Raw genomic sequence first — 13,227 nt, 5'->3', positions numbered from 1 at the left:
TCTGGTTGCCATGACGCCTCGTTATTAGGCCTCGGCACAGCCCTGGTGTGGCTTGTGTTTCTGCTCTCCCCTCCTTCAAATCAGCATGGTTGAAACAGTCAAATGAGTACAAGAGTGTGTGTGTGTGTGTGTGTGTGTGTGTGTGTGTGTGTTGTTGGGGTCAGGGAACAGCGGGGTTGGTCATTGTGAGGCGTGGGGGTGCTGAAGCCCACCTGAGCTCCTGGGAGAGGAATACAGTTGTTTCCTGCATTCCCGCTGTCAACGGCGGTGCAATGTTCAAGTCTTACAGTAGATCTACTGAGATTCCAAAGATCTGGGAGAAGTCAGGGACCTCTGCCCAATCCTGCATTACCTACCAAATCTACCATCGCTCTCAGTCACATCTCACGTTACTGTGGGACTTGCCTTTTCCTGTACGTATACGTATGAGAAAATGTCTGATTTCGGCCCATGCCTGCCTGGTGCCAAGACTCCGGGACCGGAGCGGGTAATCTAGCTCCCCACCGATCGACGCAGGGAATGCTGCGTTTGAACGCTTTTTACGTGAGAATATCCTTCATCTAACACACCGAGTCAGCACTACCCGGCTGCCCGGTGATTTAGCCTCTTTCCACGGGCCCCTGGGTTCCGCACGGTCACCCCAACCGCTGAACTGCTGCAGGGAGAGGGGCCGAGGTTTACTGTTCGGGGTGGAGGGGGTGGGGGTGACTCATGGGTTTTCTCCTCCTCCGCTTCTCCACATTTGACAAACCGATGTGGAAGAGTTCAGCTGGAACAAACACAGTGCGGCGTCGTGCCTCCGAGCCCCGCGGCCCCTCCGCCGCTGAGGGCGGCTGAACCATGAGTCAGCTCCTATTTAATTCATACACCTCCATTCTAAAGCTCGGGGTGGGGGGGGTCCTTTTTATATTACCTCCAGTGTGTTCCCCACGGGGAAGGCAGCCGCTCGCCGCGCCACTCTGCGTTCTTTGAATGTCGTCCTCGCCAAGACTCCTTCGGTGCAGGGTCGGGTGAGACGGGAACAAACATTGCAAGATGACCTTAAAAAAAAATCAAATAAAAAATTTGCCGGGAGTGCACAATTTTTGCAACAAACCACACAGTCACAGGAATGGTATTTAAGCGACGATTCATTTTCATTAGGAGCCTCCCCCTGAATATCTTTGTTTCTTTTATTCCTGTGTATCCTCTATAAAGACAGACTACAGCGGAGCAGCGCTGTCTCCTAATGAACCCCGCTGAGACCCCCCGTCAGCATCGGCTTCTTCATCCTGTCCTGTCTCGTCTGTCTGGATGAAGCACCTCACCAGGCCAGACAGCACTGGAGGAAACCACTCCACCCACTCCCAGTCACACACACACACACACACACACACACACACAATCAAGCCTCTCCGGATCAATTAGATGGGAGAATCCCCCGATAGGCAGCTTTCATTTTAGTAATTTAAAACCATCTCTGAAAGAAGCCCGGAGGCAACCTGAGGGAAAGTGGAGGCTCCTGGGCGTTGGGGAACTCGTCCTCTTATAATTTCTTGCAGCCGCTTCATTTGCCAATTCAATTTTGTCTGCAAGGGATTCATTCCATATTATGGTTGCCCGAGTGCGGCAAAAAAGTCAGTCTGCTCAAAGCTAAACAATGAATGCGATATGCATTCCAGCGCTCTGGACTTATTTACTAATTTCAAACAAAGGGACCTCAATGCGTTATTTTAATATTGTCATCGCTGGCTCTATCCTTATTCATGGTGCTTAGCATTCACCAAGGGATAGCTTTTCAAAGAGTCACAGTCTGGTAGAGCTGGCCTTAGAAGTCCACAACACTTTGTGGACACAAATTTGTTTTTTTATTCGTTTTTTTTCCTACTCTGAGCCTGCTGCAAGAGATTCCCTCACACTCTGACGGGAATACATTCAGACAGGGTTTAAGAGCGTCGGCCTTGAAACGGCACTAAAAGGAAAAAGCCGAGGTGAACATCCTTACCGGTGTTCCAACCGCATGTTTTGGCATTAACATTCTGCCTGGAATAAACAGGAATGTAATATAAACACAACAACCACGGAATAAGACGAAAGAAATTTAAAAAATAAAAATGTACGGATGAGTCAATTATCCAAGTGGTTTAACAGTCTATACATATTATGGCCATCAAGAAGCATGACCAAGAGCGGTAAGCACCAACACCATCAAATGCATCTCCAGTTTGATGGATTCTGAGTCAAACCCACCTTTCCAAACGCCTCCATTTTACAAAACAACTTGTCTGGGCGTTGAGTGTTAAACGCACTTTTATTGTTTAGGTGTCAAATGAAACAGTGTCACCATTCATTTGGGGGGGGGGGGGGGGGATTGGGGATGGGGGTAAAGAGTAAATGGTCACATAAAAAAATATAAAATCAACAATGAAAATGGTAACACGGGGAAAGTTGTTCCCGTGGCAACATAGATGTACAATTGAGACAGTGTCCAGATCCAGAAGTGTTATGTGTTTGCTTTGCAAAGTTCCACAGCCTATAATAATCTCAAACAAGAAAGAAAGAAAGAAAGAAAGAAAAAAAAAAAAAAGTATTTTTTTTTCCCCCGTTTACTAGCCATGCATACAGTTGACAATTCCACACGTGTTGAGTCTGTGTCTTCATAGGAACTGGCACTTTCAATACAAAATATTTACACCACCGTTTCATTATTTTTCCTCATCGCCGCCATCATCATCATCATCGTCATCATCATAATAATTAGTTACTATAAATCGGAATACTCTGAATATCGTGATGGAGGAATGGAAGGTCTGAAACGCTCACGCCCCATTTTCAGTTTTAATACCGGCGGGAGAAAAGAAAATGCAAAGTATGACAAATCTCTGCGTCTTCAATTTCAAATGTCACCCGTTTCCGTTAAAAAAAAAAAAAAAAAAAAAAAAAAGAACATTTCCGAAAGATCGCTTTGTGGAGATATTCAAACACTGTGAAAGATGGATTGTGTGTCGTCAGGATGTTAGAGATTTGAATATAGAGTAATCCGCTGTCACAGGCCCCCCCCCTCCCCATGAGGGCGGAAAAGAGCGACACAAAAGCACGACTGGATATGTGAAAGACTCCCCGCCGAGCAGATCCGCAGAACGGGGGAAACAAGCGAGAGACAACTGCGTCGACGTTCCGAGAGAAGACGCCGACCGCTCCGCCGTTTCCGTTATAACAGAAGGAAAGAAGGGAGGAATAAGTAAATGGCGGCACTTTCAAGTCACCTTTTTTTTTTTTTTTGGTTCTGTCTGCGATGAGTTAAAAAACAAAACAGACGAGGCCGGGGGGGGGGGTGTCAATGCATCCAGGGTATAGTCTGCTCCCAGATCGGACTAAAGCAGCTTGTCTGGTAATTGTTCGTCGTGGTGGTGTGAAACGCTGAAGGCTCGAGCCGGATGTGCCGTTTCGTGAAATCAAGTCGAAACTGACGAAATATTGAAAGAAAAACACAAAACGAATGCAAAAAATAAAAATTAACAATTAAATAGAAATGTTTGATGATCTGAAAGCAGGATCACCTCAGCAGTCATTTTATTAAGTAACTCCACCGCGGTGATTGAACCAAGGTTTTCGTCCCCCTGCAACCCAGAATAATTAAATAAAAAAAAAATAAAAAACACTAACATAAGGCGTGTGCATGTTCCTTTTTCATAGCCGTTTGTCAAGCTCTCAAACTCCTCGCATTCCTCATTCAAAATCTAGTCATTACTCACATGTCATAGTTATCATTATTATTATTATTATTATTATTATTATTATTATTATTAAATCACCGATTTCTTGAACCAAAAATGTTAAATTCCAACCAGTTCAACCATGGAGATTTTTTTTGGTTTTTCCGTTAGTTGGTTTGTCTGGGTGTGCGTGTGTGTGTGTGTGTGTTTATGTGTGTGTGTGTGCGCGTGGTAAGCTGTGTTTGTTTCTCTCTCGGCGGACCCCTCGTCTCTCCGGCTCCCAGGGGCCCCGGGGCTATTGTATATTGCAAGAGGAGCAGCAGGGGTCGTCCTTGTCGGGCTGGGCGGCGTAGTCCATCTGCCGAACGATCTCGGCGAACAGTTCGTCTACCATGGTTTTGCTCTTGGCCGAGGTCTCCATGAACGGGCAGCCCCACTCCTCGGCCAGCGCCTGGCCCTCGCTGGACGACACCTCCCGCTCGCTCTCCAGGTCCACCTTGTTCCCCACCAGAATCACCGGGACCTTCTCGTACCTGAGATGGGGGAGGCGCGCGCACACGCACGCACGCACACGCACACACACACACACACACACACACACACACTTGAGAACCACTGCACACTGACATTCTTTAAAGAAAGACAGCGAGTGGTCCAGCACCGGCAGGCTTGGACACTCTGGACCACCGTCTCCCTGACCCAGAACTGGCAAACAGGAAGTAAGCAGCATAGCCCCCCCCCCCCCCCCCCCGAGGACAGGAAGTGGCCATAATCCTTTAAGCTTTGAACCCTCTGCCACTCTCTGCTACCACTGTGGAACTGGACGACTTACTGGAGAGATGGGGAACGCTATAATGTACATTATGGGCTACCGTACCGTGCCTCTCAGCTATGCAGATGTCCCGCACATGTGTGTTTATAGACATCCATACCGAAAACGACTGTTTCTGGCCGCGTTTGAAGACGGTTACACACCCTGCGCGAACCCTGCTTAACATGTCTCCGCTGCTCTGGCGCCGAGGAACATCAATGAATCAGTGGAAAGTCGTGCACCCAGACACCGTTCGGCTTCATTAGAGATTTCTGAAGTGATGTCGGCGTTTTATGAAATATTCATGCTCCTAAATCATTGATGTGTATTTGACAAAAAAAAAAAAAAAAAAAAAAAAAAACAGAAAAGAAAAATCCCCCATCTTTGATTGCTATGGTTACAGGTATAAGAGGAGATCGGCAGAGCTGAAGCAGCGGGACCGAAAGCAACATAAGCGCCTGTAATACTTTGCGACTTGGGGGAGCCCGGCCCCGCAGGTTCCACTGTTAAATGAGCTTAAACGCCGAGAGAATGTTGGGCTGACTTTGATCTAGACACGAATACATTATCCAGAGTACTGAACCTTAATCCCAACCGTCCCGTTCCCAGGATCTGCTTCACCAGCCTGGAAGGAACCGCTGGGACTTAACGGCAGATTTCTGAGGTCACTCTGTGACCGGGAGCGCTATCAGGTGTTACAAGTTCCAAGCGGACGTGCATGAGAAAACCCCCGGCCTAAGCCTCTGAGTTTTTCGGCGCTGAGTTTTACCTACAGCACATTCGCGGCATTCCTCCCGGCCTAGAAAAGGAAAACATCCAGGCCATTATTTCACCGAATACTTTTTAAGACCACATTTTCTTGGCAGGAGGCAATCTCAAAGTTAAAAATTGCACTCCCCCTTCCATCGAGACGCCGTAATCATAGTTGTGGGTTTGCAGATTGAAAGGCTAAAAACCTTTCCTTTTTTCTTCGGCTGTGCCCATTTGGGAGAGGCTGGTGGAGGGAGGAGGGGTGGGGCAAAACATTTAGGTGGGGTTATGGTGGTCGACTCCTGGGCGTCTGCTTTCTGAACAGGGCGGGGTTAAATGCGCTCGTCTCCCGGTGACGGTACATTTTGGAAAGAGTCCTGAACATGGCGGGTCATCGAAGACGTCGGCCAATCCGGTCGCCCTCGCCACCATAGGAACTAGATGAAGAGACCAGCTGAGACTGCATGTTCCTAACCATTGAAAGTGGTGGAAAAAAAGCACAATCAAAACAAACCGGTTTTGTCTTTCATCATAATGGTAGATTTGAGTCGCAGAGCTTGGCACTACCAAACCGGCTGTGAAGCCCACGAGGAAGTCATCACAAAAGGACGGCGGCAAAAATGAACGACTCATTCGGGCACCAAAATAAAGCTTCTATAAATAGCTATAATAACAGAGGGGAAAACCTGCAATCCCGGGAGGTGGAGGGAGAGGGTGGAGCGGCTACCACGGATACCAAAGCTCTCAGGGACGGTGCGTGGGGTGTTGGCCGTTCCGCGTGTGGGGGCGAAAACTGCAGATGATGCAAGGACGCGGGGACGGACCATCACAGAACGACGGCAGCGATGCCTCCGGGGCAGCTCAAGTCTGTGACCCGGTTTAGGTCCCCGGCGTCACCAAAAAAAACAAAAAACAAAAAACAAAAAAACTGCAAAGACAAAATCTTGCGTGGGAGGTAAGCAGCAAAGCGTGCGCAATGTGGCCCGGGCCCTCGGCCTTTATGGGTCCGGCTCTGCGTGTGCCGGAGCACTCCGACTGCAAACGCCCATCTTAGCTCTCCCAGACGAGGCTTATCTATAATGCATGCTACATCAACTGATATAGACCTGGCACAGGCAGGGTGGGGACCCGGGGTCTCTGGGTTTTTTTTCTGGGTTCCAGCCTCCGCGGGGAAGGACAACACGGAACGTGGTGTCTCTTTGTGCTCGGCGGCCGTCCCGCCGAGGAGGGTCTTCCGACGGGGAAGATCCAATTCGATTTGAAAAGCGGCCGTATGTTCCTCTATCAAATACCAGGGTTCGGGAAAAAAAAAGTAGTTAAGTATGGATTTAGAGAAAGCAGGGAGGGAAAGTAGAAGATGAGAATGCCGAGCTCCTCTACGGTGACTATAGCACAGTGATCATACCGAAAGAAACCGCTCCTTACACTGCTACTTGTTACACTGAATCATCGATTAAAGAACAGAGAGGCCGCGGGAACTCTTTTTTTAAGAACCATTATGGCAAGTCGGTCCCCAGGATCCAGGAGGGAAGGTGTTATTATTTATGTTTTTTTAAAGTCAGTTTCCAAAAAAAAAAAAAAAGAAGCAAAGCAGGTGACAAGAATGAAATGCAAAGTGGACTTTATCCAGATGGCCTACCTGTAGCAAATTACGGAGAGAGCAAGAGGAAAAAGCTAGAAAAAAGTGTTTGGTGTAATTTATGGGTTTTGGAATTTTCAAACATGGTCAGTCTGTGCAGCACAGACAAAATAAAAGAAAAACAATTGTGATTCTGCGACGCGCTTTGTTGACTTCGTACTCAGAAGATTTTCTAATGAGACTTGGGGCAGCCTGCTCCCTGTTTATGTATTAAAAAAAAACAACAACAACAACACGCTGGTTATTTATTTATTTTTTCTTCTTTCCGTCATTACCCATGGCGATGACTTCAAAGTCACCTTCAGATTTTGGCTTCTCCGGCACCAACCCGGTGACATGTTGCCGCTGGCCGGCCAGCATAATTTGAGGAGAACGCCCAGGTTACCTCTGATATCAATAACCTCACGCTCTCTCTTCACCAGAAACATTCACAGACAGGCTTTCTAGTTGGTGCGTCTAATTAGAGGTTATGTTATTGTCACGTAGACGTTATTAGGCGTTATATTTAAATATCAGCGGGTCCCTTGTGAAGTCCTTCCTTAAGTAGCTCAACAAATCATGGAAATGGCGACACCGCCGTTTCACACTGATTTGCAGCTTGGATGGATGTGAAAGTCTTTCCCTCTCGGCCATGATGAATACCAAACAGTCGCTCTGAAAAGCCAAGTCAACTACAGTACGTAATCTGCACTGAATTGTTGATTTGTTCCACCCAGGCTTTTCGACACAAAAGAGGGTATTTTGCGACGCGGGAATTTCAGTAAATGGAGACTAGGGCGGTTTGAAATGAAATAACAGCCGTTATTTGAACGGCACCTTTCATATACGCCACGCAGCTATGAGTGCTTGACATTAATAGAGGTAAATCAAATAGCAACTAAAAAAAAAAAAAGCAAACAAGCAAATATTTGGGTCATCAATTTTGACTGAGATGTCGAAGGTCCGCCATCATTCGACGGCAGATCATTTTCAGTGATTAATGTCTCTTGAATGACTGTTCTCGAATTACTACTCCAAGCAATTCGGAAATGGCAGTATTTTGATGTGGCTTTTTTTCTGCTATGTACTGTATTGGTGATTGAGGGCAGCTGTAAACCTAACCTGCTAGGGTCGTGTAGCGTGTACAGCACTGACAAAGTACCTCCAAGCTATCCGGCTTCACCATCATCTAATGGGCCGGCCTGTCAGTGCACATCACCTACGTGTGTACGTAGTTAGTCGTTGCTTAAGTGAGGAGTGCCACGGTCCCACGGGGGAGGGTGCGATCCCTCCGCTCCCTCGGCCTCCGCGCCGACGGTGGACGCTGATCGGGGCTGACAGAGTTCAGGAGTGACGGCGTCACACCACAGCACCTCTGACCTGAGCGGGCGGCCATGTGGCCACGGCGCGGCAGCGGCGCTACGTGGCAGGGGAGTTAAGGGGAGGCGAGCAGCGGCAGTGATGGCTGAGTGCCGTTGAAGGAATACGGATAAGTGGTCAATGGAAACGAGGGGGCTTCCCGAAACTATACACTGCACAGGGGTGAGCATTCGTTAGTGGAAGATTCCAGTGGACTTGGCCACAGTCATAGATGTGGGGATGCTCCTCGTCAGGATAACAACAAAAGGGACCTCCTTCTGAAGCAAGATACTTGCTTGATTTAAGTGTTATCAGAGTAATACAAATAATATGCTTTGTGCAAAAGGATTTGAGATATTTAAATGAGGATTTTAATCCTAGACCCCACCCAGCTCCAACCAGCATCTCAGGGTTTATGTTGCTGTGAAATGGTACACTACCTGATAAAATACCTGGTTGATTATCACAGCTTTGGCAATCAGGCCAATGAGGGTGCCCCCTACTGGGGTATTTGTAGATTAATATTCTAAATGGTGAGACAACACAACAAAGTGACTTTGATTGAAGACTTTATTATCGGTGGGAACCCCCACGGATAATTCAGCTTATATCACTGCTGTGAAGAAAATCCGAAACTAGGATGGAATGTATGTAGTAGACCTGAGGCAACAATGCATTAAGCACCTGGCGGTGGCAAGGATAGAGGTGGGGGAGTCGGTGTATGACTATGGACGTGTTACATTTCACTGCTTCAGGACATAGACTGGATGGATATAGATAATTTATTGTTCTCAAAGAGGGATTTCCACTGTTGGTACAGTAGCAAAGTAAAAATATGCGCCTTGATGAAATGATGCCAGAGTTGGCAAGTCCTTTGCATCATGTGTTAAATCATATTCAGCAGCTGGCCTACACCTGGACACACACACACACACACACACACACACACACACACACACACACACACACACACACACACACACACACACACACACACACACACACACACACACACACACACACACACACACACACACACACACACACCTTTCCCCATCCTCACTTCTATATGAGAAAAACACACGTTGACCTAATTCTTTCATCCAAAGACTTAGATTTATGTGAATAGATGTTTACAAAGTCCATTTGGACAAAGCTGAATTCAATTAACCCAAACAATTGAAGCCACCAGCAAAAAGAAAGAAAAAAAAACAAAAAACAGCATAATCTTTTAATTTTTAACAGTTAATTTTAACAGTATAATTTTTATAAGTCAATTTTATCCGACAGATGTATTGCGTGGAAATTGCTGTGGCAACGACTAGTCTACAAAAATGTTTCAGTGAACATAACACAATAGAAAATATACAGGTTTGTAATAATTAGACATTGAAGACTCCATTCTGTTTATGCTCAACCACAAAGCCATAAAGGCCTTGTGTAATCTAAAAAAAGAAAATCACAGTGACAGGCAGAATAAGCTCCAAGTTTAGAGAGGAAACTTCTGCTGAAAAAGAGAAATCTCCTCCACCAAGAGTTTTCTTGGTGGACAGTATTGTCTCTCTAGAGCCTATTAGACCGCCGCCATTCACTGTGGCACATCCACTGACACCTCTTATGAGCGATGCTCCTACACTGTCACACTCTATTGCAGTCGGAGTGTTGAAAGCCCACTCACAACGCTCCATCTGAACACACTCTGAATCCACCAAAGAAAAAAACAGCAACGCGGTAATTTCACAATTAGGCATTGACAGCATCTGAGCTGTGACTGGAAAAGGTTTTTCCGAAAATCATTGTGTCACGCTCTTTTCTACCTAGATTTATTTTCTGGGATAACTGCCTGGGGCAAGGGAATTCCAATAACATGATAGGACAATCCAACACTCCCAGTTGACATCTGGAATATCAATCTGCAGCCTCCGCTGGTGACCTAATGTTGAGATCATCCCTGCAACACCACTTGGACATCGGGCAATCACACACACTTGACTCCTGGTTCAGAGCTTCCCTTCACAAACATCTTGAGCTTCGTTAATGAAAAACATGGTTCCTCCTCTGCAAAAACAGAGCTCACAATGGAGGTGTGCATTCTTCAAAACCCCTGTTTTCCCAATGTTTTCATGGGTTTGAGGCCATGATGCAGGCCTCTCTGCGGGGCCCCTGTTGCTCTGCCTCTTAGGTATTGCTGCTCTGCTTTTCACAGAGGTTGAAACGTTCAATAAAGTGGATATTTAATGCCACAAACAGCAGCATGACAGTACAATAGAGGTACAGACAATCCTTCCTACAGACTAACCCCAGGGGAGATTTGTCCACACTGCTTTGATCTGGCAAAATCGGGTAAATTGATCTGCCGGTTCTGGGGCAAGTGACAATAATTAAACAGAAACACTGAACTAATGACACCTACATGCTGTGGAGATGCTGCAATTGTAGGCACTCCAATTGCATTCTGGGCATAGGAGCATGTATTTTGTTTGCATGCACACTGAATGTGTTGTATGGCCACATACAGTACATGCACTATGGCCTGTCCCCAAGGTTGACAGTCTCTCTAGGCCAATTCAGAATCGAAAGGGCATGCAGACCAAGCTGTGTTCAAAATAGCTTAGAAGATGCTGCAAATGCATGCACTCCAATAACATTACATGCATAACAGTATGCACAGTGGTATCTTTCAGTTTGAGTATCGGCCCGTTCTAAATGGAAAGGGCCTGGAAACAAAACTGCATATCCAGAATACCATAACACCAACACAAAACATGAGGTTCCCCATCCTCATCCTCCTCCTCCTCCTCATCATCATCATCACCGCCCCCCATGGCTGCACCAACCTCTTCACCCTGATGATCTGGTCCCTCATGGGCTTGATGTCCTGGAAGCTCTGCTGGTTCACCAAGCTGTAGACCAGGATGAAGCCCTGGCCGTTCTTGATGTACAGGTCCCGCATGGAGGCGAACTGCTCCGTCCCCGCCGTGTCCAGGATCTCCAGCACCGAGGGCGACGAGTCCACCTCGATCTCCTTGCGGTAGAAGTCCTCGATGGTGGGGTCGTACTTCTCGATGAACGTCCCGGTGACGAACTGCACGGTGAGGGCGGACTTGCCGACCCCGCCGCTGCCCAGCACCACCACCTTGTACTCCCGCATCGCTGCTGCGCGGCTCCCGGATCAATAATTATTCACGCGGCTCGGCGTCCCCCCGCGGCGGCGTTCATCGTCGGACACGGACCCAGGACTGTGTGTGCGCGTCCGAGCCCCCCCGAGCCGCGCGGGCGGATTGCGGCGTTTCCTCCGCTTAGCTCCCCTTCCCGTGCATCACAAAAAAACAAGCTCGCTCCATCGGAGACGCCGTCAAAAAAAAAAAAAAAATAATAATAACAATAAATACTGGTCGGAACCGCGGATATGGACGGAGGGCGCAGCGCCGACAACGAGAGCTCAGACGCAGCCCCGCGGGGGAGGCGGGGGGAGGGACCCAGCCGAACCGACGCTTCAACCCCAGGTCCGAGTCCCCGCGATGCGACCCGCGTCTCTTTGTCTCCCTTTCACCGTCGCTCGCGTGTCCCCGCTCCGCTCCCAACCCCACACGCCGCCATACTCTCGGGCGGAGACCCCGCCGCCGCCGCTCTCCGGTGGTGCGAGGCGCGCGAACGACCCGGCCGTCGCGAACGGCTCCTTTTTCAAGTGAGTCCGGCCGACTTCACGTCTCGAATACCGGCGACGACGCCCCCGGCGGCCGACGGACCCATCGACGGCTGTTAACAGACAACGCGTAGGGGGTTTTCGACAACCCCGCCGACGGGAGGGTTGCGTCGGGGGTCGGTAGTCGAGTGAATCTTCCGACTCACGAACGGATTTTTTTGTTTTGTTTTGTTTTGTTTGTTTTTTTGTTTTTTTGTTTTTGTTGTTGACAGAATGAAATGATTCTCGTTCGAACTCGTTCAACACCCCTGACAGACGACCGCCTCTCCCGCCTCGCTCATCCGCGAACCGTGACAGCAGCCGAATCAAAAGGAACGAAGAGTCGTCAAATTAAACGCAACTCATATTTAAAAAAAATTGTTATTTATTATTTATTTTTTTTAACCGAGTGACTCGTCGAGCACCGATACTCAAAAAAAAAAAAAAAGAGTCAAACCTTTCACCACAACCGCTCACTGCGTAACCGGCGTGTCCCCGCCCGGCCGCCGTACCGACGGACCCGCCCCGCGCGGGCAGGACGGCGGCGCAGCCCAATGGCGGCGCGCGGCTCACGCGACGCCGCGCGACTTCGACGTCGGGCCCGGCCAATGAGAGGCCGCCGTCGCGTTTCCGCTCATGTGGTGGAATTGCCGTCGCTCGGTTGCCCCGGTGACATCCCGGGGCGCGCTCGTCCAATCACGGCGGCGGGTTAAGGACGTGTCTCCAGGAGGCGCAAAGTGCGCCGGATGCTGTTACTATGGCAACGCCATGGAAGCTTCAGAGGCTTTGTGGGGAAAATGCCTGGTCCTCTAAACTTGAGACTGCGATCGTTGTAATGAGTAGAATAAATCTGTCAATAAATACATAAATATCAAGACATGACAACTAATGACAAAATATATCTATCTATCTATCATCCATCGTCTATGCATTTACCTATCTATATCTATCCATCATTTATCTATTACCCATCATCTACTTTTTTACCTATCTATATCTATCCATCATTTATCTATTACCCATCATCTACTTTTTTACCTATCTATATCTATCCATCATTTATCTATTACCCATCATCTACTTTTTTACCTATCTATATCTATCCATCCATCTCCCAAATTACCTATCTACATCCATCCATCTATCTATCTATCTATCTATCTATCTATCTATCTATCTATCCATCTCCCAAATTACCTATCTACATCTATCTATCTATCTATCTATCTATCTATCTATCCATCCATCCACCTAACTACTCATCCATCTATCTATCTATCCATCTATCTATCTATCTATCTATCTATCT

General features: G+C 47.7%; 1 protein-coding gene across 1 annotated transcript; it reads right to left on the bottom strand.

The window, feature by feature from the left end:
* Nucleotides 1-3,599: 3,599 nt before the first annotated feature.
* Nucleotides 3,600-12,106, bottom strand: rap2aa (RAP2A, member of RAS oncogene family a). The gene is made up of 2 exons (XM_080019277.1): nt 11,071-12,106; nt 3,600-4,228 (listed from the first exon to the last, which is right to left on the bottom strand). Exons 1-2 carry the CDS (start codon nt 11,382-11,384, stop codon nt 3,991-3,993), a joined length of 552 nt encoding a protein of 183 aa, XP_079875403.1. The 5' UTR covers nt 11,385-12,106; the 3' UTR covers nt 3,600-3,990.
* Between the last annotated feature and the right edge of the window lie 1,121 nt (nt 12,107-13,227).

The sequence above is a fragment of the Zeus faber genome (assembly GCF_960531495.2).
Source record: "Zeus faber genome assembly, chromosome: 18".
In the NCBI taxonomy this organism is placed as follows: Eukaryota; Metazoa; Chordata; class Actinopteri; order Zeiformes; family Zeidae; genus Zeus; species Zeus faber.
Note: the sequence above shows the minus strand (reverse complement) of the source record. Positions and strands in the feature narration are given on the sequence as shown.